The 27752-nt window shown below is 45.9% G+C and overlaps 1 protein-coding gene across 4 annotated transcripts in view; it reads right to left on the bottom strand.

The window, feature by feature from the left end:
* The window catches only part of CEMIP (cell migration inducing hyaluronidase 1), a 172603-nt gene extending 147929 nt beyond the window's left edge, over positions 1-24674 (bottom strand). Inside the window, exons 1-4 of one of the 4 annotated variants that reach the window (XM_055363644.2) lie at positions 23231-24557; positions 21709-21886; positions 20919-21120; positions 13226-13321 (exon numbers count right to left, since the gene is read on the bottom strand). In XM_055363644.2, coding sequence (XP_055219619.2) covers positions 13226-13290 — 65 coding nt within the window. In that variant the 5' untranslated portion in view covers positions 13291-13321; positions 20919-21120; positions 21709-21886; positions 23231-24557. Of the gene's footprint in view, positions 1-13225; positions 13322-20918; positions 21121-21708; positions 21887-23230 lie in introns of all 4 variants that reach the window. The other 3 variants (XM_004056653.4, XM_063698768.1, XM_055363645.2) reach the window with 3 other exon arrangements.
* Positions 24675-27752: the final 3078 nt, after the last annotated feature.

Genomic DNA, 27752 nt, shown 5'->3' with positions numbered 1-27752 from the left:
CAGCCATTTACCCACAACAGAAAATGAGTCAGAGGCAAAGTAGAGACCTGTGGGTCTGGAGCCCAAGACAGACTTGAGCTCAGACAGCAGATCTCTTCCACACCACAGATTAGCTATGTGTCTGTGGAACCGTTGCTTAACCTCTCTCAGACCCTTTTTTTCTCAGCTAGATAATCTGGATCGTCTAGAACCAACTGCATGGAGCGGTTGGGAAGTCTAAAGGAGATAATGAATGCAAATACTCATCACGGTGTCTGGCCATCAGCATCATCATTGTCATCTTCACCACCTTGTCTTCCCGTCCAGGGAACTTTCCATTATAATATTTTGCTGCTTCTAAGATTCTTTTTCATTTTTTTTTTAATTCTAAAGTTAAACGTTTTGGGTTTGGCATTTCTTAATCCAATGCCTAGAACTTTGGGTCAAAATTGAATTGAATACTTTCCACACATCTATCAGGAGAATAGCATTCCTGCCTAGTGATCTGATGACCATGGGAAGTCATCCACAGCTTTCTGAAATATACACTCTTGTTCTAGGGAAAAACACTGTCCCAGTAACCTCCTTGTATATGAGGGGACAGAATCCAGCCATCCTGTGGCCCCAAGGGAGGTTCTGTACAACTCTGCGGGAGTGGTCACCCATGATGTAAAGTCTGGTTTCTTTACACGAGGAAGTACAGAGTGGCAGGAGCAGTTCACAATTGAGCTGAGGAATCACTCTCTTCCTTAGGGCTCTGAGAAGCGTGAATGAAGAATAATGGTGTTTAGGAGCCCTCCAGAGCCCAACCATGCTGGCATCCTGAGCTTGGACTTCTAGCCTCCAGAACTGTGAGAAATATATTTCTGCTGTTAACAAGCCACCTAATCTGTGGAACTTTGTTATAGCAGCCCAAACTGACTAAGACAGTGGCTCTGACAAAAGATCCCAGTTCGTCCTCACCATTCCTTTACGAAACCAAGGGTGTTCCTCCCATCATTGTACAAATGAGAAAACACAGGCCTGGAGAAGTTAAGTTGCTAGTCCAAGTTCATACAGCAAGCTAGTAGCAGAATCTTGAACCCAGGACCTCTAAGTCCAAAGCCATTGCTCTCCTGACCACATTCCAAGATAGGCATGTGAACATGTCAGAAGTCTTCCAGGAAATATATCCAACCAATAGATTTATTTCAGTCATTCAAACATACAGAGAAAAGCAGCAGGAACTGACCCAGAATTGCAGGAAAGTGATGTCACTGCTCTCGCCAGCCCACGCCCCATGGTCATTATTTTAAAAGTGATGAGACCATCCATTAGAGCTGGCGCTGGAGCCATGCCCCTGTCAACATCCGGGTGTGTGGGCAGGGCCTGAGCACATCCTCTGGAGGCTGCATTGCTGACACTGTGGGTAAGGGCTGGAGCCTCGGTGGGTGGGGCCTGCCCACGCCCAGCTGAAGGCAGAGGCAGAGCCATCAGGAAGGGCGAAAGGGATAACAGGGCTTTGGCCCCTGCCCAGCAGCCGTTGATGGCTTAAGCCAGCCTTCAGGACATGCAGCCATGATTCTGTACATATGTCCCTTTCCCACCTTAGGGTGTCTGCCTCCTGGGTACCTCCACTCTCAGGTGCCAGCCCTGTGCCTTGTTACTGCTCCTTGTTACTGTGCCTTGTTACTCAGAGATTAGAAGGCTGATTAATGCAAGCACCAGGCCATGTTGGCAGAATTAGGACTCAAAGAAACAATGCAATATGACCCCATGAGTAGTACAGTTGTCCCTTGGCATCTGCAGATTAGTTCCAGGAACTCCCTCAGATACCACACTCTCCAGATGCTCAAGTCCCTAATATAAAAGAGTGTAGTATTTGCATATAACGTACATACATCCTCCTGTATACTTTAAATCACCTCTAGATTACTTACAATACCTAATACAATGTAAATGCTTTGTCAATAGTTGTTATCCTGTATTATTATCCTGTAAGGACAAGAAAAATAGTCTGTACATGTTCAGTGCAGATGCAAACATATTTCAAATATTTTCAGTTTGCAATTTGTTGAATCTATAGGTATGGAACCCACAGTATGGAAGGCCAATTGTACTACAGAGTAAGTACCTCTATCAAAGGTGGGTGTGGTGGATTGATCACAAAAATCAATCAACCATTCCACTCATCCTTCTCTCCTCCCCTCAGATCCTTGTCTTTTGCAATGTAACTATACAGCTTCACCCATTAAAAGGTAGAGTCTAAATTTCCTCCCCTTGAACATGAACTGACCTGGCTTCAGCCAAAAGAAAGCAGCAGAAGTGCTGGTGTGCCATTGGGTTTTGAGATCCAGGCCTCCAGAGGCCATGCATGCTTTCCTTCTCTCTCACAGAACAGCATCAGTCACCTCGAGAACAAACCCAGGCTAGTCTACTGGGTGATGAGAGACGCATGGTCCAGTCACCCTCATCCACTGAATTGAGAGCTAGCCAATGCCAAACACATAAATGAGGCCATCCTAGACCAGCCAGCCTCCAGTTGTTCTGCCGATAGACACAAAACAGAGTTGAGATTAGCCAAGCCTGTCCAGATCAGCAGAACCAGCTGGTTGACCCACAGGACAATAATACACAGTTGTTTCAAGCCACTGCCTTGGGGGTGGTTTATTACACAGCAATAGCTTACTGATACATTGGAGAAGGAGAGAGGGAACTCTTCACAGAGAAGGGGATGCCTCAGCAGGGTCAGGAAGAATGAATGGTAGTTTGCTAGATGATTGAGCAGAGAAAGCAGCATTTACAGCAGCAAGATGGCAAGAAGCAGCATTGCATCAACAGGACCATAACAATCCTAGGATGTTGCTAGAGTCTAAAACGAAAGGGAGAAGCGGCTGGACAAGAAGCTGGAGAGGAAGGTGTAGCCCAGCTATGGTAGGCCCTGGGCCCCAAGGCTGAGCTGTATCCCCAGAGATCCCCAAACCTCCGAATCAACAGTTTTACTTTATAACAGGTTTTTGGAAAGTTATTACAAGGTGTAAACTCAATGTTTTTGCCCCTACATCGAGTACTGAAATATTTCAAACATGAACAGAGATGGCGAGAATATCAATTACCCTGCAAATCTATTAGAATGTGAATTTCTTCTCTAACTCTGATCTAAAGTAAGGTTTTCAAAAGACTCCCTCAAGAGCATGATGATGGTTTCTAAAGACCCCTTAAGAGCATGATCATGACATGTGTTTGATGAAAAATAAAGCCTGGATTTTGGAAAAAGTCCCAAAGTAAAATGACATGAAAGTCAAGGTTTTCCCAAGATTTTATTAAAGAGAAATACCAACAGTTTAAAAGTAGTTGCCTCAGCCAACATTAAGTACCCCAGCTGTGGGAAGACGTGGAAAAGCCAGCCACATTCAGCCATTAATGATTTTATTCATTCATTCCACAAAGGTAGCAGTCATTGACTCTGTCAGATCCTGCAATAGGCCCTGAGACTCTACAAATAAATGACATGAGACCTACTCTCTCGGCAGTCCCAGACAGAGGGACAGAAAGGACATAGAACCACACCCCACCATACAACTCACGTGGGCTATAAGAATGGAGGTGCTCTGGAAACCCAGAGGATGGTGAGGTGATTTCAGCTACACCTTCAACATAGGCTATTAACAAATTTCCAGCCAGGTGCAGTGACTCATGCCTGTAACCCAGCACTTTTGGAGGTTGAGATGGGAGGATCACTTGAGTCCAGGAGTTCAAGACTAACCTGGGCAAGATGATGAGATCCCGTCTCCACACACACACACACACACACACACACACATAAAATTAGCTGGCATGGTGATATGTGCCTGTAGTCCCAGCTACTCAGGAGGCTGAGAGGCAGAAGGATTGCTTGAGCCCAGAAGTTCGAGGCTACAGTGAGCTATGATCATGCTACTGCACTCCAGCCTGGGTGGCAGAGAGAGACCTTGTCTCTCTAAAAAATAAAAAATAATAAATTTCTTTACAAAATTTGTGATCAAGTCAGGGCTTATTTCACTTAAGATGAAGACCTCTGGTTATACTACCATGTTGCTGCAAAAGACAGGATTTCATTATTTTTTGTGGCTGAATAATATTCCACTGCATATATATACATTTTCTTTATCCGTTCATCCATTGATGGACACTTAGATTGATTCCATATCTTTGCTATTGTCAATAATACTGTAATAAAAATATAAGTGCAAGTATCTCTTTGATACTAATATATTGATTTCTTTTCCTTTGGGCAGATGCTCAGTAACAGGATTGTGCAGGGTAGTTCTATTCCATACGCTATTTGTGAGTAAACCTTTCATAAGCTCTCATTTTGCAGAAGAAACTATATATGACACTCAAAATTGTGACTTCCCTCCAGACCAGGCCTTCCCTAGCCTGGGACACAAGTGGGAGTCCCAATGTGGCCCCTTTCAGGCCTCAACTCATTGAGAGAAACACAGACGAGGCCCTAGGGAAGAGCCATCTATTTCCTCTCCTAACCAGTGCTGCGCAGGGGCTGCCTAGATCTCGTGCTCACAAGGCGGCTGGCAGCCCAGTGTGCCACTCTGGGCTAATCCTCACTTGGCTAAATCCTTAGTGCAGAACATCCCTAGGCTGGCCACATTTCTGCAAAACCTGAGACATACCCAGGCCTGGTCTGCTAAGATGGAATCTGTGAAGTTTGCCCAGATGGTCAGATCAAATGTCTGGCTGAATTCCCACTGTGCTAGCTTTATCTCATTCCTGTCATCTTCCACACTGGTAACTGGATCAAATAAGCTTTTACTGGCAGGACAAATCAACGGATAAAGGAAAGATTGTTCCATGAAGCTGTCCTGGGATAGCAAGTTAGTGAATTGAAGGGAAAAGTGTGTTAGAGTTTCTCCTTGCATTATGAACTGAAGTAAATTTGAGACAGATCAAAGAACTTAAAAATCAATCCACAGAACCTCTAGAAGACTCTAGAATTGTACATTAAAAAATAAATCAATATGTAAATGATCAACACGTTGAACTGCATGAAAATATTTTACATGTTTTCCAAAATAACTGAAAGGGAAGAATGGGAGAGAAAACTTCAAATATGTAATGAGGTCAGACATACTGATAAGAAAAATATGAATACCCCATCAATAGGTATATGATATGAATACATAATTCCAAAAACTAAAAATAACTAGTAAACAAATACATAGGATGGCTTTCAACCTCTCCAGTTATCAAAGAAATACAAACCTATTAGCTATGATTTTTCACCTGTTAAAATGATTTTTTTAAGTTATAGTAATATCAAATATTAGTGTAAATAACACTGTTGTACACAATTAGTGAGAGGGTTAATTTGAATAAATCTTTGGAGGCCATTTTCTTGTTTACTTATACTTCTAGAAATCATTCTATGGAAATCAGCAAAACTTGGGAAAAAACATATAAAATGGTCATTTTAAATGTTAATAGTAAAAATTTAGAAAAATTTGATGTTATTTTATAGCAATTAAAAAGGTGACTTTGAAAACTGAAAATGCTTATGAATAAACTTTAAGATGTGTTATGTATAAGGTAAAATTCTATCAACGTTATGTAAAAAATATAACACCAGAAAAACACCAGAAAATATTCATCAAATATTAATTTCTGTAATAACACCAGAAAAATATTCATCAAAATTCCTATAGTGTCTATCTTCAGTAGTAGGATTATGGGTTTTTCTTTTTCATTTCTGTACTTTCCAAGTGATAAGGAAATACACGGTTATATGGCTTATATAATGGAAAAATGTGTAATATGTATATATACATGCACCATGTACATTCTTTTTTAAAAAGTAATAAAATACCTCCCTCGACCACTCCAACTCCTAGTTATTGCTCATTCCTCCAAAAGTCTTAGAACCAGGCTGGTTTCACACAGTGCTTAGAGCACAGACCCAAATGTTTGTGTAATGAATTAATTAATGAAGGAGCATTTCCTTTCTACACAGTGGCCTAAAACACAGTGGAGACGGCCTGGCATTGCTTCCTAGTGAGGATGGGTTATACTCTGCTGTGGTAATAAAGAACCCGAAGCTGCGGGACTTCTCTCTCATCTAGTTCCCAGGTCCACCGTGGGTGTGTGGAGGACCCTGGGCTGTTATGGGCACCTAAGTACCCAAGTTGGCCCCTCCATCCAGGCCATTGCCAGTCACTGCAGCAGAGGAAAGAGGAGCTAGAGAACCGTGTGTTAGTTTTTGTACGTTTCTTCTAGAAATGACACACACAACTTTTGTTCATATTTCATTGACTAAGACAAGACACTTGACCACAACTAACATTGGAAGTGTGGAATGCATTATCCTCCCTTGTGCCCAGAAAAAAAGAGGGAGTGGATGTTGGTGAACAGTGTGGCTGCTGCTTTTCTTGTGTACACATCTCTCTATCCCCTTAGACCGTGAGCACCCCAGGAGCAGCTGGACCCTGCACGCCTCTGTCCTCCCTGCACTCTCCCTACCCTCCACACGCCCGCACTGCTCATGCCTGGCAAAGCACCGGGACACTGTAGGTGCTCCCTGTGGCATCGAATAGCGATGGAGGTTGTGTCTACACCAAAGATATCATGATCCCAGATTATTTTCAAATACACATTGTACTCTATTTATAATCATCTATAATGATCTGCAATCACCTCCACTTCTCAATTTCTGACTATCACAGGTTGCTGTGCACAATTCCCGTAGGCAGTTCTGGCCAGGTTCGTTAAACTGGTGCCATGAAGTGTCACAGGAACCTTTCCGACCTTACCTAATAAGACTTCTCTGGACATCTTTCATGCCAGAGCCCCATCTCTCTCCACATTCAGCTTCATCCTTACACCCCGGCCACCCTGAGCCACTCATAGCTCCTTTAATGTACCAGGTTGTCTGATTGCCCTTTGCCTAAAATGCCCTCTCTAATCAACAGACAAATTCTTACTATACTTTGTAAGGTTCAAGTCAAAGATTAATTCCCCCAAGAATAATGAGGTCCCACTTTTCTACCCACTCTTTGCCTTATATGGACATAAAATGTATTAATCTCATGTGTTCGCCTGACCCCTGTCACCCACCCCATGCTCCCAGATTGAAAGGTAGGAGCATAAGTTACTGGGTTTTGCATTCTCCATGTCTGGTGTAGACTGGTTGATTAATAAACGTTTGCTGAATAAATGGTCTAAGCAACTGCAATATCTCATGGTTTTATTGATCTACCTGGCAGTGACTCAGAGCTCTCCAGCCTTGATATCTTTTTCGGTAAACAGGTCAGACTGATAAATGTATTGGTGGCTTATCACACACATAAGTGGAACATGGAACATGCACCAAGAGTCTTGTAATAAGAGGATTTCATCCAGAATACCCTGAGTCTGCTCATTCATTTCCTGGCAGTCTCCTTTCGAATACATCTTGGGTTTCAAGTTCTCCATCAGAGCTCTCCAGGATGAAAAATGGACCCACTGAGAGCACACATTAGTGACAGTGGATTTCACTGCAGCCCTATCCATTTGCTAAGCACTCTATAGTTCTGAGTGTAATCCACAAAGAGAAGCTACTTCAAAGCCCTCTTTAAAATACTTGCTAAGGCTGGGCACGGTGTCATGTACTTGTAGTTCCAACTGCTCGGGAGGCCGACACAGGAGGATCGCTTGGGCCCAGGAATTTGAAACCAGCCTAGGCAACATAGTGAGACACCCCCCCATCTCAAAAACAGCTAAATAAATAAACAAAAAAGAAATCAAAATAAAATCCTGGCAAGCTCTTATTAAATGCTATTTTTAAAGTTTAAAGTTATGGGAAAAGCCACCTCTTTATGAAAATATTTTCTGGTAATAGCTGTGTGTTACTGCAATAATAAATTGCAACATGAATCAGAGGTAATTTTGTATCATTTCCTCAGAGATAATAACAAAAAACTCCATATCATTTAAAATTCTGTTATCCTCTGTCACCCAGGCTGGAGTGTAGTGGTACAATCATGGCTCAATGCAGCCTCAAACTCCTGGGCTCAAGTGATCCTCCTGCCTTAGCCTCCCAAGTAGCCAGGACTATACATGTGAGCCACAGCACCTGGCAATTCCTTTTTCTTATAGATGGGGGTCTTGCTGTGTTGCCCAGGCTGGCCTTGAACTCCTGGGCTCAAGAAATCCTCCCAACTTGGCCTCTCAAAGCACTGGGATTATAGGTCTGAGCCACTGCACCTAGCCTGGCTTTTCAAGAGCAACGTATAACTCCTGTCGAAAAGAAGAAAGGTTTCTTGCTTGGCCGTGCCCAGTGTGTCCTGGAGTATAATCTCCAGCCCAAACCCACTCTAGTCTTCCTAACATCCACCTAGATGCTCATCCCACCACCTGGGAGTTCTCCTGGACACCTCCCTCTCCCTTACCCTATGTCCAATCCACCATCCTGTCTGTCCTTTGCATCTCCTAAACACCAGCTGGATCCACCCACACTTCTCCTTCCCCACTGCCTCCACTCCAACCCACCACCACCAGGTCCCTAGCCCGGCACCATAGCATCCCCTGCCATCTTCCTGCATTTATTTTTGCTAACTATTGCCTATCACCCCCACCTACCCAGACAGAGAGCAGCCAGAGGGATGCCTTTAAAAAAAACAGAAAAATCAGACAATGTAACTCCCCTGCTTGAAATTTCATGTCTTCCCATTGCTTTCAGGATGATGTTCACAGTCCTGAGCATGGTTTAAAAGATGCTGCATGATCCCCTTCCTGCCCCCTCACCCCTGCCTCCCCTTCAGTCCTGCCTTGCTCCTCACCTCACTTTCCCTGCCCCAGCCAATCTGGGCTTCTCTCACTCTCTATCTTGAGGCCTCTTTGCATCCTCATTACCTAGGACATCCTTGCCCCCACTCTTGGTCTTTCTAGCTTCTACTCACTATCCTCCTAGGCTCTGCCTATGTTGCTTCCCAAAAGAGGCTTTCTCTCCCTGCTCCCACTTCTACTTCCACCAGCCACTTGCAGCAGATCCCCTATTTTTTCTCCTCAAACCTTTCAACTTTTCTTCATATCACTGACCACAGTTTGGAATCACATATGCCTGTGATTTTTTCATATCTATTTTTTTATATTTGTCTCTCTCCCCAGACCTCCACTGTTCCACTAGCCGCCTGTAGCTATTAAGCACGGGAAACATGGCAGGTCCGAATTGAGATATGCTGTAAGCAGAAAATACATACCAATTTTGGAGATTTAGTATAAAAAATGTAAACAATCTCATTACTTTTCATAGTGACTACCTGTTGAAGTGACAATATTTTGGATGTATGAGGTGAAAATAAAGTATATTATTAAAATTAATTTTACCTGTTTCTTTTTAAACTTTGTTTTAGTGGGGCTACTAGAAAACTCAGAATTCCAAATGTGGCACCCATTGTATGTCTCCTGGACAGCACTGCTCTAGACTGTAATCTCCATGCAGGCAGGTCTCAGCTCATTTTGGTCACTGCTGCATCCCCAGAGCCTAGCAGCCTCTGCAATATTATAAGCTGACTTCAGTAAACTGCTAAATGAGGGAATAAATGAGTGAATGAGTCAGACAAGCAAAGGAAAAACTTCTGGTTAAAAAAATAGTCATATGAATATGGATACTACAAGTTTGTAAGCTCACTGTCATTTTGTGTGAGGGAGAAATTTCTGATTTGGGACCATTTGGAACAAGCTACAACCTTCTCTAGGGGCCAAATGGGACTACTAGGTCACCTGTGGTTAAGCCAGATAAAAATCACAGACAACAGAAAGGCAAAGATAAACTGCTGGAGGGTCTTTGACCTCAAGTTGTCCCACTTTTCAAATGCCCAAAACCAGGAACCCACTCGGCAACACTTTGACCTAAAAATAAAATCATAAATAACAAAAACAACTTGACAAAAGCATTCTACTTAAGTTCAAAGATGACCCTAGTGTTAATAAAACTGTAATGAGCACCTATTAAGAATTTCTGGCGGGGATGCCCAGTTGCATGCGGTGTTTGTTTTTCATCCTATCCCACTAATGAATATTTAGCTCAGTGTTTCCCCAACATAGGTCCCACAGCACCCAAGTCTCAGAAAGTCCTCTGTGAAAACAGAAAGGGAATTCCCTAGACCAACACGTCTGGGAGATACTACACACTATGCACCTCTCCCTGAGAGACATGGTGCATGCTGGTTTACAAAGCCATTGAGAAGACCTTGGAAAATGACAACAGGTCAACTTTGTTTATCCCAGTTTGTCTCAAACTTGTTTGACCTCAGAATATCTAGTAACAGCTCAAGGAAGCGATGCTCCCAAGAAATGCACTTTAGGAAGGGCTCATCTAAGCTTCATTTCCAAAACCGTAATTAGTGATAAATTATTCTGATCCTGTGGGTAACGCTACCTGTGGGAAACCCAGCTGTGATAACCAGAGTTCCACCATTCAATGGTAACCACTCCCCTTCACTTTGGGTAAGAGAAAAACACCCACCACAGAAGACTTAACCTCGCGTTGATAATGTGTGTAGTTATGCATAATGACAAGTAAATAAGGAACTTTGAGGGCGCTGGTCTGACACACCCAAATTAATTACGCGCCTCTCAACATCTTCCAGCTCCAGAGAGCAGAAGGGGGAAACATGTCCTGAATGAAAGCAAATAATTGGACAGGTTACACAGCCAAGCTAGGCAAGGAGTTTGTGCCCTTCAAATTTCACTATTGCACCAACCTGCTGCCACCCATGTCGATCTCAAAACCTGCAGTTCCAACGCTTACCCTCTTAATGTGATATTCTGAGCCAGGGCACAGAGATACTAGCAAGTCTGCTTTTTACACTTTTTAAACTGTATTTTCATCAGAAGTCAGAAGACTTGGACTACCTTTCTCTATTCTGTGTCCTACCAATATACGTAAAGCACTTATAAAGTGAGTGTAAGTAGTAGGTCTCAGGAATTGCTAGTAAGTAGCTCTCCTCTCAGGATAACATTCATGCCTGAATGTCTCAGTTCTGGAGATACAATGGTGACTGAGATGGACTAGTTCCTGATCTCATGGAGTGTTGAGCTTGACAGACACCACACCGAGGAGACACAATCTCTATCTCTGCAAGGGAACACTAGAGCACATGCCTTGGCCATTCAGATTCTTGTTCTAGGACCAGCTACTGCCCATAGCTTGCCAAAGGTTTAAAGTTTGTAAATTCCCCCAAAGTCACAGCATGGCCATCTCTACATACAGTGTCTGCTAATTCAATCAGCTACATTGACAAGTGGAAGAGACATGCTATTTTGTATACCTAGTATGTACAAGATCATAACTCTAAGAAGTTGCCATGTATTAGTTCACATAGTACTCAGAATAATATATAATCATCCTATTTTAGGGGATGGATAAGCAACTGAGGCACAGAAAGGTGAAGTAAGCTGTCCAAAGTCAAGCAGCTAATCAGTGCAGGAGGTAGATTTATAACTGGGACTGCTGGGCTCCAAAGCTTATGCCCTTTCCCAGTTCATTATACCAGCTCTAATATTCTACAACCCAAGGAAGATATAAAGTAGACAGCATGCAAACTGGTGGAGAAAGAATATGGAGAACAGTTTATTTTGCAGTCAACAAAACCTAAGGGGGCCCTTCCTGGAATACTTCGTATTTCTCTCTTTTTGTCTGATTAGAACCATCTTGGAGATATTGGTGATCCAAATTTAATGTGTTCTGTTGAATGGAAGAACCCAGCCTTTGTGACTTTCTCTCCTCTGGCTACTTGGTGGGCATACTCAGATTTGCTTTAAGACCACATACAGGGATGGCACTAAAAGAATATTTGTGGGTGGGTTTAGTTTGCTAAAATCACCCAAATGTCTGATGACAACTACAGTGCAGAGAAGAGATGAGGACTATGGAAGGTCACCCAGGGGGCATCGGCAGACCAGACCACATTCAGAGTATCCATCTCATCCAGTTAAGCTTTGAGGAAATTTGAGCTGAATCTGCATCCTTCGTGGTGACTACTCCCTCCTCCCCAAAGGGGAGTCTCACTTGAAATGCTGTCCCTTTATCCCACTTTCCCTCCGCCGCCTCTGCTGCAGGTCAGTCAACAAGGCAGTTAGAAATTTGCCCAAGAATTCATGAAGAATTATGAAAAAATCATAATATCTGCACAGCTCACGAAACGCCAGCACAGAGGCCACAGGATAAACCCTCCTCACCCCAGCCCTGAGACTGCATACAGCAAACAGGGATGCATCGGTCCAAAGGGATATTGTGAGACAAGGGCCTGGGATTAGGAGCCTCGGAAAATTTTCCTCAAGGGCTTGGAGCCTCTACTTGCAGCGGGAAGAAACCTCATGTTGGCAGCAACTCGAACCACAAGACCCCTGAAATGTCCCTGATTTAATCTTCTCTCTATCACCTTCTGGGCCCTATTACCCTGGTACCAACAATTCACTTCGGGCAGCGCAGTTATCCTTCTTGCTGAAGGGTATTTACTGAGCCCTAACAGTGACATTATCCGATAACCTAGAGTGAGAAGTGGGATTCTGGAATGCATTTCTTACCAAGAACACCACCCTTGGGAGGGAGGAAGACAAGCCCAACCTTAGATACCTGCCACCAGGTACAAGGACCTAACACCCACCAACTGGTCACACACTTCACTCAGGTGAAAAGCTGAACTCTCTGACTCAGCTTTTAAGGATCTACAGCCCTGCCCCACCTTTATGATCTCATTTCCAGCCACAGGAAACTTCTAGTTCTTCTCTAAATATCTTTTTTTTTTTTTTTTTTTAATCCTCTGCATTCAGTTCAAGATATTCCTTCCTTCTTAACCCTCCATTCTCTGGCCTGGGAGAAATTGTACTTTTCTTTAAGGCCCAATCAAATATCACTTCCTCCATGTTACCTTGTCTCTTTCCCCAGCAAAGTAGTTTACCATCACTTTGTAGCGCTTCCATATTGCTTTGTGTATGCCTCTGTTACAGCATGGATTGTAGGTAGTTGAATGTATGTCTGTCTCCTCAACTAAACTGTGAGCTTTTCCATTGCAGGGAAATGCAACGGAGTCATCTCTGAAACCCAATTATCTAGAAAGAATTGGCGGGTCAATGATGAGTGCATTCGGGTTGCAATTACTCTCAATGAATTCAACTCTATGAATACTGTTCTATGAGTCTGATCTACTGTGAATTCTAATATTCCCCTCAACATGTTTTTTCAAAAATCAAGATTCGAGCTACATTAGTTATTATGAAGAGCTTTTGGACTCACGGTGACATAGGTCTGAGTTCCAACTCCACCACCTTGAGCCGAGTGACCGCCACCTGGAGCTGCATAAGTGATGCAGCTTCACTGAGTCTTCTCCATCTGCAAAACAGGACAATGTCTTGTTCACAGTTGTCAGGAAGTTTAAATAAGATGATGCATGCAATGCTGTCTGCGTGAGTCTGAATGTTTTAGTTGCCCAATAAGCACTGAATATTAATGATGTTGATGGAAATAACCATAAAGCCACAGGAGTACAGACCTCTGAGAAATTGACTAGCAGGCTTTAGTTTCATTCAAATACCAGAGCAGAATACACAAGAGTTAACATCAAATGTAGTGAGAAATGTACATGCTTGGGGGGCTGGTGTTCAGATGCAGGACTCATTCATTTGAATATTTAAAAAATATTTGAGTACCTACTATGTGCTAGCCCTTGGGAGTAAAACAGAACATGAAAAGTCTCTGCCTTTGAGCCAAGTAGGGGTCCTGTCTCTGAATGAAGAAAGGACTCTTTATTGTATTGGGACGTGGCTGAGATGAGAAGCCATCTCCACTGAGGGAAACCACAGACTTCTGCACCACGTATCCCACAATGGCCACTAAGGGCCCTTCATGAGCAGGGCTCTATTCAAATAGTGACTCTGCCTCTCTGCCCCTCGTTCCCCCTGAGCTCAGAGGGGTGATGTCCTCAAACAACCTCAACAGAGCAGAAGCTCAAGTTCATGCTTATTACGCAAGATTCAACGGAAGTATCATCTTTTTTGTATGTCAAAAATAGCTTTTTATTTAAATAAATTTTATATGGAGATGTTTAAAGTAAAAATGAACTTCACTACATGGTCATTCTCAGAAAATTCCAGGATATGTTAATGTATTACCATTTGTAACATTACACCGTGATTTTAAAATGTAGAACAGATTTCAGCTGTTTCTCAGTCACCTGGAAAGTTCAGGCATACACATAACCCACAATTATGTGGTCAGAGGAATCTCCAAGCCTCTTCAAAGCTACCAACTAAACAGACACCACTGAGATGGCTATGCCTTTTTATTTAAAAAAAAAAAATCATTTAAGCAAGAAGAAATCTCTGCATATGGAAGTCCCAAAGCCAAAATCCTCCAACTGCTTTCTCTCTCACTACCAGGAACTGAATTGAGAAATCTGATGAACTCTGTGGCTTCTTAAGCAGTCACAGACTAGTGACACATCAGTCCAGCAGAATTTGCAAAACATTCTACTACGGAGCACCACAATTCCTGCCCTCTCCGAAAAGGAAGGGAAGCAAGGGAGAAGGGAAGAGAGCAACATCAGATCCCAAGTCTGAAGAGGACACATGTTCCTGTCTTCTCCACTTTCTCTGGGAGTCCCACACCCCAAATTCAAATCAACAGGTCTCAGAGGAGCCTTTAGCATCACCAAAGGGCTTGTCTGCCTTGTCTCTCGTTCTGATCTCTGCCTGGGAGACCACAGCAGAACCCACACCAACTGAGATGCTAACCTTCCATACAGAACGGGCCCTGGAAGTGGGTGTTTACCAGGGACAGGATGAGAGTGAGATAAGAAAGGCACTCGCCTTGGGTGCAAAACTGAAGAGGCCACCAAAAAACTCAATCATCAATATAAAGAATAGTGCAATGCAACACTTTAAAAACCAAAATTAGCACCAAAAATTTCATGATGAATGAAATATCAAAATTCTAAATAAAGACAGGGTCAATATTATTGATTTTTCTTTTGCCTCTAGTGCTTATGTTTCCTTGTGTCTAATATAAAGCTTTAGAGTCGTCTGGCCGTGAGCACGGAGCTCAGCTGCAAGCACCAGTTGGAGCAGAAGAGAGACGAGCAGGCTCACTCATGGCTCAGCAACGTTGGTGCAAAACAACCCTTTGCTGAGTAACATGGAAATGGATCTAAAACATATGGATTAAACGCCTCTGAAAATAAACAGGGTTTTAAAAGGAAAGGAAAGGAAAAGTACTTAGCCACTATGTTTGAGGTTTTCCTGAACCCAAACCTTCGGAAAACTAGCATTAGAGTGAATTACTCAGCGCCTGTAACACAATCAGCTTTGAAATAGGCTTGTCATAAACCACCGGTTTCTTCTAAAAGAAATGTTTTTCTTTTTCTTTTTTTTTTGAGATGGAGTTTCACTCTTGCTGCCCAGGCTGGAGTGCAGTGGCGCAATCTCAGCTCACTGCAACTTCCACCTCTCGGGTTCAAGCAATTCTCCTTCCTCAGCCTCCGGAGTAGCTGGGATTACAGGCATGTGTCACGATGCCTGGCTAATTTTTGTATTTTTAGTAGAGACAGCATTTCACCATGTTGGCCAGGCTAGTTTCAAACTCCTGACCTCAAGTGACCTTGCTGCCTCAGCCTCTCAAAGTGCTGGGATTACAGGTGTGAGCCACCTCACCTGGCCTTAAAAAAATTTTTTTTAATGGTTCACCCAAACTAGCTCCCCTATGCACTCCTTTTGGGGCTCATTCCTACTGTTCTTTACAAGAAGGAGCATGACTTTGCACACCGACAGGGGCCTGGGAGGCACTGGAGACCCAGGATTCAGTAGGACTCCTGAGGGGAGCCTTTAGGGGGCTTGAGGAGACCAAGCTGGGAATAAGTCCCTCACGGCATGACAAGAGTCCTACAGAGAAGGCAAACAAGTAATGCTTTGGACTAGGAGCCAGACAGACACCCAAGGGCATCAGCCTATACCACCTCTGTAACTCTGAGCATCAGTGTTTTTGTCTCCCACCTGCAGATACCACTGCCTCCTCTGGAAGCTGGAGAGAAGGGCCCACACATGGTGAGAGCCCAGGCAGCAGCCACTGTGTACAAGTGGATGGCTCAGGTTCACCACTGGCCAGCCTCCTAAGACAGTTCCATGGGATTTTAGAAACCGGCATCTGTGGCTACCAGTGCTAAGAGATCAGCACAACCAAGGATCCAACCTAAGTCCAGCTTTGAGGAAAAATCTAGGAAGTAGGAGAGAGAGAGGCTGAATCCCAAGGTCTGGGAGTCAGTCTTTGTTCTAGTATGTTCCAGTTGCTATGGTGATGTGGGCTGATGCAAAGGCCTCCAGACAGGAGGCTGGATTCCCCCAGAAAGAGATGCTGCTGATCACCCACCAACACTCAGCCTTCCTTGACACTGTCCAGGGCAAGTGTTTTGGTATGGCCAGTAGAAGGAGCCCCAGGCAACAGCAAATGCCCATCCTGGAGGGAAACCACCTGCCAGGGGGCCCCTTCCCTCTGCTAGAGTTCCTCACATACCTAGCAGGGTTCTTCCAGAGGTGAAGGTGTTGTCTAAACTCTCTAGACTGAACAAGCCTTACTCTCACCATCTTCAATAATTCATACGATTATGTTTTTAGAGCTGGCTCCAGGCCCAGAAGGGGCTCTTCAGTTCCCTTTCTAAGGACTGGGACCACCCATCAGTGAGGAGCAGCCTCTCTTTGGGTGTTATCCCATTCAGGGTATCATTTTCTCCCTTGAGGAGAGCTTTGTAGGAGGCAGACAGAAGCCACAGCTAAAAATTGGAGCCACCACCCGCAACCCTGTGCCTCTGCAGCAGAGCTCTTCCATTCCTGTCTATCTGACTTGCCTCCTCTTTTCAAACCCCACCTTCAAAACATCTTGCGATCAATCAAATTTGGCTTTTTGACATCAATGAAAAAGGATGCAAGTTCCTGGATAGAACTTGCCAAATTTTAATCCCTGAAAATAAGATTTCTTTTTCCTTACCAGCTTTTATATAAAAAATATTGGGAGGTTTAACAAGATTAACAGACCAGGTTGTAAATAAGAAGCCCATTTTTGCAAAAAGCTCACAGCTTTGTTTGTCCCTCCCATGCTCAGCTACAGGTTGGAGTTTCCTGCACCTATCATATACAGCCCTTCCCACTGGTCCTTCATGTACCCCATCTTTGTTGGATTATCACACACGTGGTAATTCCAGATTTCCGTTTTTAATTTTAATTCTGGTTTTCAATTTTCACTGAAAATTGTTGATGGACACACACACACACACACACACACACACACACACACACAGAGCAAGACATCCAGAATATTAAAGACATAGCAGGCTGGGTGCAATGGCTCACGCCTGTAATCCCAGCACTTTGGGAGGCAGTGGTGGGCAGATATCTTGGGCTCAGGAGTTTGAGACCAGCCTGAGCAACACAATGAAACTCATCTTTACAAAAATGTTAAAATTAGTCCAAAAAATTAGCTAAAATTAGTCCCAGCTACTTGGGGGGCTTGAGGATCACCTGAGCCTAGGAGGTTGGGGCTGCAGGGAACTGTGTTCATGCCACTGCTCTCTAGCCTGGGTGACAAAAGTGAGACTTTGTCACAAAAACAAAACAAAAAGACACAGCAACACAAACCACAATAAAACTAAGCTAACACTATTGATATGACTGCCAAAAGCAAAACGAAATGACCCAGGACCGAAGTTTTCAGAGTGTGCTCCTTGGAACCCACAGAGCTCTGTGGAACTTTTTGAGAGACCTCAAGACAAAAATCAGCTCCCACCCCCAAACACAGCCACTTCTTATCTAGTTTTTAAATTGGATTTACTAAGATTTTATCGGAAAAAAAGCATTTTGTGGTTCAAGTAATTTTTAAATTACTAGTCTAGAAGACTAAAGGTCTCCTAAAGGAAAGAGGCCTAACAGCTGCTCAGAAGCACTCTCTTGTGCCCAGTGTAGCCCAAAGTCTGGGCAGGTAAGGGAGCTTATGCACATGATGCAAGTAAGGGAGCTTAAGGACCTGGACAGGTAAGGGAGCTTATGCATCTGAGGCAGGTAAGAAACTTCATGCACCTGAAAGGTTGCAGGAAGTAAGGGGTTTAGGCCTTTCTGAGCTTCTGACTCTCCTCATATGCCCGCAGTGAAGCTTCCTTGGATCTCCTCTGGCTGAATTAATGGTCTTCTTCATTTCTCCAGCAGGTCTCCTGCCCTCCACTCCTCTTGACTAATCTGTCCTAGCCCCCATCACCCTGTATGACAGCTTCTGACTGGGATGTCTGTCCTCTCACCAGGCTGCCAGCTCTTTGAGAGCAGGAACCATGTATTCAACTGCCTTCTCAGTGACTCATTCAGGGCCTGCCTCATAGAAGATGATCAAAAACTTGTACTCAACTTATTTTCTGCTTCCGATTGTGGCGGTGGGTGACAGAACGCAATTGCACACCAGCATCTTGGGCTACCCAGAATGTACTGGTGATGACCAGTTCATCCTCCCAGGAGTGCCACAGGGAGGGGGTTGAGGAAGATAATTGGGCCTTAATTTCATTTTCAGGTTCAAAAAAGAAGAAATTGCGATCTTTGGAGTCTAAAAAAGTTGTTTAAATGTAAACATCCATTCTCAGTGTCTGGAGCCAGAGTTAGATGAAATTCCCTAAGTGATCTCTTAATACCACCAAAATTACATTCAAATGCCTCTGCCAGGCAAAGATAAATTGCCATTTGCACAACGATCTTGCGCTTAAAAGTAGCTCGGTCCAGAGAGCTTTGGAAAATTTATTATGACAGGGAAAAGTGGAAACTTAAAGGGGGCCAAGATATTTAGTCTGCTGATAAGATGGCTTAGGAGCGACAATAATTATCTCCAAGAATTTTAAGGGTCATTATAAGGTCATTAGGAGGGCACAGACCAGCTGGGCTTCCTCAACTCGGACAACGGGAACTGACTTAAATTACACCAAGAAGAATTGGAATCAGAATCACAGAAAGTCATCAATGTCATAATGACATAGGCCCCCACGACTTGAAGGCAGCTCTGTGCACCAGCAGCATCACCTGGGGGCATGTTGGAAATGTGGACTCTCAGGCCCTACCTCAGATCTGCCAAATCAGAACTCTCACTTTAACACGTGCCCCTGTGAGTTGTTGGCATATTTTAAGTCTAAGAAGCACTGGTCTAACCTAACCCCTAAACAAAGGACTAGAGAAGTCAAGGAACCTGCCCAGGTCCTGGCTGATAGTCCAGGCAAGGAGTACAGTCACAGTATGCAGCAAGCAGTCCCCAAGGAACACTCCAATGGTTCCCATCTTTCCTGACTGGCAGAGCCACAGAAAAATGTGCCTGTCCTCCAGGCCACTGCACTTTCCTCGTCCCAAGGGCTGAGTGCATACCTTACAGCCATAAAGACTCGAGAACAGCATGAACTCCTCACCTCAGAGAGGGCCAAAGTGTGCAGCAGGCTCCTGGGGAAGCCTGTGGCCCTCCCTCCTCCGTGTGATGTCTAAAAACAGGTGAGACAGCAATCTGGCATGGACACCTTCCATGCCAGAACAACTATCTAGATATGCTTTCTCCATAACAGAAAATGTCTAATGGTGCAGCTCTCCTACTGACAGGAGAGAAAGAAATTCACAGGGCTTTCAAAGACCTGGTCTTCAAAGGTTTTCAAAGTCTGGGCAAAGCACTTTAAACTGAAGTTGCATCTAAACCCCTGATATGACTGCCCTTCCAGAAGACTCAAAGATATCCCAGTGCAAGGAGCCAGGCTGTCCAGCTCCTTGCTCTGAGCAGGTGCCTGTGCAAGGAAGGCCTGACTGCTTGTGCTCCCCAGGGCTCACTCACCTGCAGGGGTGGGGAGGCAAGGATGGATTCAGATTCCTGGAGCCAAGCTGAGCCTAGGGACAGGCCCTAAAAAATAACAGGGGCAGAGAGGAGTAGCAGCTCCTCTCCCTCTGGGTGGCCATGTGTGTTTCCTGACACCAAGGGAACTAAGCAGACAGCAAATGTATATTTGATGACATTTCTCCGCAAGCAGCCTCCCTTCTGAAGAACCAAGCTTGAACAAAGCCTGGTGCCAGGGCGCAGAGAAGAAAAAGAAGGACTAGGGACCTGCCAGAGAGGATAAGATGGCTCCTGAAGAAAGTAGCTAAAGCAAAGAGGTGCAGATATTAATAAAAGTCACCATGATAGTCACCATCCTACTCAAATTAGCAAAGTTTCTACATGCCAGACTTTAGGGAAAGGAGGTTCAGGCCCAGCTGAATAGCTTGCAAAACAGTAGAAAGGAACCCAGCACTGAGAAGTCTCCCCCAGTACCCACCGCCCCTTCCAGCCTCCTGCCAACCCAACCAGATACAAGAGAGTAAGAATGTGATCCTTTCCTATTCACTGTTCAAAGGAAACTGAAACTGCCTCCAGATAATGGTAAAAAACAAGCAGTGAGAGATAGCTGATGCTTTACCCTGATAAGATCAAACATCTGGGTATGTGCCATCATGTAGAAAGAGATGTGTAGTCCAGACTTTTCAAAGATATGCTATCTTGTGGATGCAACTCACAAATACAACTTAGTTCCCATTTAGGAACCCAACCTACATGTTTGCATTTCTCTTTTCAGCTATAACTGCAAATGCAAATTGCATTTAATCCATCAAATTGCGATGCTTTGCTGATACCACAGAAGGTACTAAAAAGAGGTCACTTAAGCAGCAGGCTTCAAAGGAGGCTGATGAGAATAATTGAATTCACCCCTTTCACTCTGCTGGCCTTCCCCACTGAATGCCACTCTTGCCATTTGCTCTGTCTGTCCTGAGGACTCAGATACTGTTGCAATAGGCAGAATGCCACAGGACTGATGAAGAGCTCGTTTCTACCACTTCTCATGACAGTTCCTCCCCTCATTGGCCCTTCACTCCAAGAGTGTCCTGTAGTTCAGCAGTTTTCTTACCAGAAAGCCATGGGTGTGCTGGAAACTGGAATCTGCATGGGAGTCCACAGAAGACAGCCAGGAATTCAAGGTCATCCAAGGCGCCATGTCCTCCTGCTCTGTTCGTGTCACCAGCAGTCTCATAGAAAGATTCTGAGCATCTGTAGCATGTATTCTTCAGCTCCAATCCTTTTAGATGGAAGAAGGTAAGATTCCTTCTGAGCTATTAAGAGCAGAAGGAGAAGAAGAATAAAAATCTAAGAGCACCAGAATGTAAAACTGGCAGGGATAAAAACACTCACATGCACGCACACACACACACTTTTGTGGGGGGAAAAATAAACTCTAACTGGAAGATTGGGTACTATACAATTCCATTCTCCAAACTTCTGTGGTGTGTCATGTATTAGTGATGTCTACCAGACAGAACCCTGAAATGCAGAGCTGGAGGGGACCCTCCAGTCCAGCTGGGATCAAATAAGTGCTCACTGCTCTGGGCAGAGCAAGTGTCTTGGTCAGAATCTCACACCTAAGCAAGGCTCAAGCATGAAGTAAGGTGCTTCCTGCTTGGCAACGACCACTCAGTGAACCCCTGGGCAAAGTTCCACTCCATAAAGCTAACCCCTACTTCATCCTGGAGTGATCTAGAAACCAGGCCTTAGAGGCCACTCTCCATCAATACCCAAGAGTACTTCACTCGCAGAAAGACAACAAAGCCACTTAGAAGACCTTGCATTCCTCTGAGAGAACAATCAGGAAAAATTGATCATCTGAACCAGAGGGCTGTGATAGTATTTTGAAAACAACTTACTTTTATCTTTCCTCCAAGTAGTATAGGTAGGGGAAAACAGTTGACCGATTTTTATCACATAAAAGTTCTTCCATTTGTCTTTAAATAAGAATTTTATTTTCATTGTGATCAACTCCAGCACTTTCATCAATTCCATCAACAAGTTCTCAGATGCAAAAATAAAGTGAAGATGGAGTCCCTATCAAACAGTTACTAGGTTAAGAGAGAGGGCAAAGGGATGGTGAACATAATTCAAAAGAAATGCACAACTGTCTTTAAAATATACCTGTAATTGCTACCATTTAAAATGATTTCTCTATGCTCAGCACTGGATTAAATGCTTTACACTGTACCAATTACTGTAATTCTCATAGCAACCCTGCGAGATGGGATTGCGTTATTCCCAGTTTACATATCAGCAAACAGGCACAAAACATTTGAGCAACTTTCCCAAAGTCACAGATGCTGTCTCAACATTTTTTTTTATAAGAGGTGTTTACTTGTTTTTACTCTCCGTCTGCCTTTGTCAGTCACACACACAAAAAAGCAGACCTGCGTTTCTTGTAATTTTAAAATAAAGGAAGATACACACTTCAGTATGGGTGGAAATGACAAAAAGAGCCCCATCCAGTGTCATTTCTTACCAGAGAAGGGAGATCTTTAATTTGGTGCACAGATTAAACCCTACAGGTTGTTCCACCCTGTTTCAAGTGACCAACTTGAAAAGTCATCTACTGGGCTAAAGAAGAGCCTTTGGAAATTTCTTTAAGAAAGTCATGGGCTTTGAACAAAACTATTAGGATCAGAAAACCGCATAGTTGCTTTTGCAAATGCATCCGATTGCCTTCTCTATAAATTTGCTCTATTTGATTTCTTCTCCATTCTATCATTAATTGTAAAACTAATATATCCTCCCAATCCCATATTTACTAAATAAATAATTTAATTTGATGGAACACATGAACTTGTGCCCTACACAGGAAACAGTTTGAGCTGGATCCCTAATTATGTCTGGCGTAATTGTATCTGGCATTATCTCACTGCCTGGGTCGGATTCTCAGGGGCCATACTTTCCTAACAGCTCTGAGGGGTCTCCGTGGTGTAATAGAAAAGCCAGAGAACCACAGAGTGCCCCCGGGAGGTCCTGCAGAACTGCCGGCTCAGCTAGGACCTGGTCACAAACCACAGACTCCTGAGGGCTGGGCTGCCTCCTGAGTGGTAATACCGAGGGCCCCAGCGGACTATCAGTCCCTTTCCTCTTTCCCGGCGCCCCAACGCCTTGGGTCTGGGAAGAAAGCGCACGACTTCCCCGGAGACCCAGGGCCACAGACCCCGAGTGGAGGAAGTGGCTGGGAGCTGTCCATGGTGGCGTCGCGCCTGGGCACTCAGAGCCGCCGGCTCCCCGCCCTCGGGCGCGCCCTGGATCACTTTCCAGACCGCAGGGATGGAGAGACGCTCTCCCCGGCTCACCGTCCCTGGTATGGGGCTGCAGCCAGGCACTGGCTCACACATCAAAAGGTTAGTTTTTAAAGGGAGCTCTCACCTGTGGGTAGCGTTGGCTGCTTGGAGAAGGACTCAGGACCTCAAACCCGGCAGCTGGCGGAACTCCTGGGACTGCCGTAGCGTCCGACCCTTGGGGAACAGCGGCTGTCGCAGAAAGTGTCTGCGGCTGAGGACCCAGGGCGCACAGCGCTCCTCTCTCATGAGCACACTCATCCCGTGGGGTCCATTCCAGAATGTCACTGGCCTTCGTTCCCAGAGCGGCGAGCTGGAGACCTGGCCAGCGTTCTGCCAGGACTCTCTGCCTTTCCTCACAACCTAACGCGACCTTTCTTGGAGCTGACGTCCTTTGCCAGGGACCACCAAACCTTCTTCCAGCGATGCCACGTTTGGAGTCTCAGTCTAAACATCAGCAGAGCCCCCCGGGTTCATCTAACATTGCAATTGCCTCCGCTCGGCCCCGCGCCAGCGCGTCGCTGGGTGCCTAGCGCTGTCCCGGAGGCACTGGGAGGCGAGGGAAACTGGGAGGAAGAGCGTGCTGAGGCAGGAGCAGCAGGGCGCAGACCTGTTGCTAGGCGCACGCCCGCTAGAGCTCGGCGTGAGCTGGCTCCCAGTCGGCAGGACACCGAGACCTGACCCTTGTGGTACTCCCTCCTCGGCGAGACACTCTCCTGGGCGCAAGCCCCCGGTGCCATTCAGAAGGGGGAAAATCTACGGAAAGCAGGAGTCTGCCCCCTCTGGATGCCCTCTGGGGACTCCAGCGCCCCCCGGCACCTGCAGCTTGTAAAGCATCACAAGATCTCAGAAATCCCACAGAGGACAGTGCCAGGGGCGTGTGCCCATCAACAGACGCATGGACAAACAGACAGACAGAGGTAGACTGCACAGCACAGGGTGGACAGACAAACAGAAACTGAGGCGGGTAACGTTTACCCTGTGCCGGGTGGAGGCGCGGACCCCCGCTTCTTACCTCTCTTCCGTGGCATGGGCCGTCAGCTCATCCCTGACGCCCCCAGCCAGGCCCTCTTACCTCTGGGTCGGTAGCCGAGACAGTGTCACGCCTCGCGGTCCAGGAGCGCAGCGGCCCCGGACGTCTGGTCGCTGACCGCCAGGCGCCGCGAGCTCCCGGGGCATGGGCAAGCGGAGTGGTAGCTAGTCTGGGAAATCTGGGTTCAGACCCTGGCCGCGCTCAGCCCCGCTGGCTCCCCGCGCCGCTTGCGCTCGCCAGGCTCTGTCCGATAGCACCGCGCTGGGCTCTGCTTGGGCGCTAGCTCCCCGGCCCTCAGCCGAGAGGCCGCTTTTATAGCCACTTTTACTGACTCCTCCCCCGCGGAGCCCCTGACGCCCGCGCGGCACCGAAGCTCCCTCCCTCGCCCCCCGATGAAGCTTCCCTCCACGCGCCGCCGCCTTGCCCAAGTGGGGCGGGGGCCCTGCGTCCGGGCCGGACCGGGGCGGGCTCTGGCGGCGGCTCTGGGAGACGCAGACCTGAGCCCGCGGAGCCCGGGTGCGCGGAGTCCCGCCCGCAGCAGCCAGGTGAGGGCGCTGGAGGCCAGGACTCGGTGGAGCGGCCGCGGCGGACCGCGGAGAGCAAGTCCCCGGGCCTCCAAGGAGCCAGGGTCGCCCGTGCCCCGGGGGCGCCCTCCGAGGCAAAGAGGCAGTGGAGGACAGGAGAAAAGGCCTGCGCCTGCCACAGAATCGCCGCGAGTCGGGGTCCCAGGCTAAGTCTCAGGATCTCTTTTTAACTCAGCAGCAAAAGAGTAGCCTGAGAGAGATTTTGGTATTGACCTAGCAGTTAATCGGAGAGGAAAATGCTTGGGTGTTCACTGAAAGCCACCTTGGTTTGAAACTGGATTCAGACATGCCAGTTACGACTGTGTACAGGATCTTAACCCCTCCCAGCCTCAGTTTCCTCATCAGGAAAATGGGTTCTGTGATGCTTCCTCACTAGAATGGTGAGGCTTAAATGAGATCAGGAAAGTCCAAGTTCTAAGCACATAATAGGTGCTTGGTAAGTTAGAAACATTCCCTGTGGGTAGGAGGGCTCTGTGCCTCTTTAACTGGACAGGCCAAAGTTCTGAAGGGTCAAAGCAAGAAGGTGCGGCTGGTCTAGACATTCCCTTGCGGGAGGAAACAGTACCAGTAGGAAAAGTTCATCACAACACATCCCTAGGGCATATGGAGACTCCTCTCAACTCTGCCGCTAACCTACTGTGTGACCAGGGCCAGCTACTTCCCCTGTCTGAGCCTCAGGGCGGTTTTTTTGCAGGGAGGTGAGGAGGGTTTGTTTTTCTTGTTTTGTTTTAATCTGTAAAATGAGGGCGTTGATACCTGCTCTCTGCCTCTTCCACCTTTCAGAGTGTGACTCAGCCCCCTTTCCTGGTTAGCAGAGGCCTCCTAGAATATACATTTCTTTCTTCCTTCCTGCCAGTGTTCTCTGAGAACCAGCTCCTCAGGCAAGGTCTCCATTCTGTGCAGTACACACTAGCTTCGGGACTCTAGCTCTGGACTTTAAGGCCAGGCTGTGGTCGGCAGAAGCTGTGGAAGTCTGTGATCACATCTCCTGGGCTGAAGCAGAAGCCTTTGTCACCTGGTTAAACTGGGAAGTCCTGCAATCCACCTCTAGGCCTCTTCCAGAAAGCGGAACTTGATCCTTACTGGGGATGGCGGTCAGGATTCTCAGCCCTTCTTTGATTTATTGGGAAGTAAAGAACTGGATCCAATGGCAAGCCCTCCTCCCCAGCCTTTTCTTCCCAGCCGAAAAAAATGGAGCCCCCCGCCCCCACCCAGGGCCCCTCTCCCCAGTCCTCACCATGATTCCTGTTTATTTTTTTCTTCCTTAAGGAGCTCCCAGAAACCAGACCCACAAAGAGTTGTGTGTTAGGGGTTTGGGGGTGCTGGGCGTTTGGCCCAAATGGAGAAAGGTCGACCTTGAATCAGCCTGGCTTGGCACGACATGCAGGATTTTCCATCAACAGACAGTAGATTTGAGGCCCGAGTGGAACCAGGTAGCTTTCTGGTGAGGGGCTGGCTCCACCGCCATCTGGGAGATGAAGTGGTAACAGCAGGGTCCTGTCTAGGGATGGGCCCTGAGAAGTGCTTGGTTATGTTTTCTCAAAGCACTGAAATGCCCAGCACATTCCTCTGGTATCCAGTTTTCTTTATCACAGACCAATGCCCAGGGGAAAAGAGCAGTGCTGATGAATTACAAACAGGCTCCGCATGTCTAAAACCAGATTCTCCAGCCAGTTCTCCATTCAGCACTGTCATTCAGCCGTCAGTGATGAACGGGGCTTGCCGCGTAATTCTTTATGGATAAATATAGCAACATGACACTGGTGGATTTACTGCCCACACTTTCCCAATCCAAGGTCTTGCTCTTATAAATGCGGAGACAGGAAAGAGCTGGTCAAGAAAGGCTGTGTTGGTTTTCTGATTCTTGCCGAAATCTCCCAGCAGAGAGTATCCAGAGAGAAGAGAAACGCCCATCAATGGTGTGACCTGCCACCCAGAAAGCCTGCCCTTCCTCCATTCTTCGCATTTGCCTCCAACCCACCTTCCTCAGGTGGGATGCAGCCCCCTCAGCTACATCCTTGTGCAGTAGAATGGCCTGCCTGCTCACTGTTGCCTCAAGCTGCCCAAGTCTGACATCCTCAGTCTGCTGACAGGATGCCACATCTGTTCCCTAAAACAAGGGCCTCCACACTCCACCTGCTGATCAGCAAAGACAGCACCTGACCCTACAGCAGCCTGCCTTATTACAGTTTAAAAGGTTGGCCACACCTGTGGCTCCATACGCCAAGCCTCCAGACCCAGTTGTCCAGGAAAACCTGGAGTAGACGGGTGGAGGACAAGGAGAAAAGGGAAGCAGGATGTAGTTGGGGTAGTGTGTGAGTGGGCTGTGGGCCTCAAGGTTTCCAGCAGACCCGCAAAAAATTAAAACTGAATTGGGCATCTCCACCCTTGGAGAAGCAGCTCACGAATAATGAGCATATTTAAGTCCCACCAACAGGGGTCGCCCTTAGACACTGGACCTGAAACTGGCATCAGAAAAGGGAAATTCCCAGGCCTGGATCCGGAGGCCAGATTTCCAGCTCTCAGAGCTGTTGGATTCCTGTCTTGTTGGACACAGAAGAGGCTGCCCAGCTGAAGAGAGACATGTCCTCAGCTTTTCTGGTGAGTGAAGGCCTGTGCTGGAACTTATGACAGCAAATCCCAGCTCTGAAAGTGGATTTCTACATCTTCCTCTTCAAACTCACCGTCACTCTAGAGAAAGATCTCTTCTTTCCTGTGTTTTATTTATGTCTAAAACATAGGTAAACGGTGTATGTATGATGTCTTCTTATTATTTATTTCCTTTTGTTCTAATTGCAAAAAATCACACATGTTCCCTGTAAAAAAAATCAACCAACCAACCAACCTTGAAAAACTTAAACAATGAACAAAGAGAAAAGAAATTACCTAACATCAAACATAATGTGTATACATTACAAAAGCTTGAAAAATACAGAAAAACACAAAGGAAAGAAAAAAAAATCACTTCCACTCAAAAATTATTTCTGTTAATT

This window comes from Gorilla gorilla, chromosome 16 (assembly GCF_029281585.2).
Source record: "Gorilla gorilla gorilla isolate KB3781 chromosome 16, NHGRI_mGorGor1-v2.1_pri, whole genome shotgun sequence".
Classification (NCBI taxonomy): Eukaryota; Metazoa; Chordata; class Mammalia; order Primates; family Hominidae; genus Gorilla; species Gorilla gorilla.
Note: the sequence above shows the minus strand (reverse complement) of the source record. Positions and strands in the feature narration are given on the sequence as shown.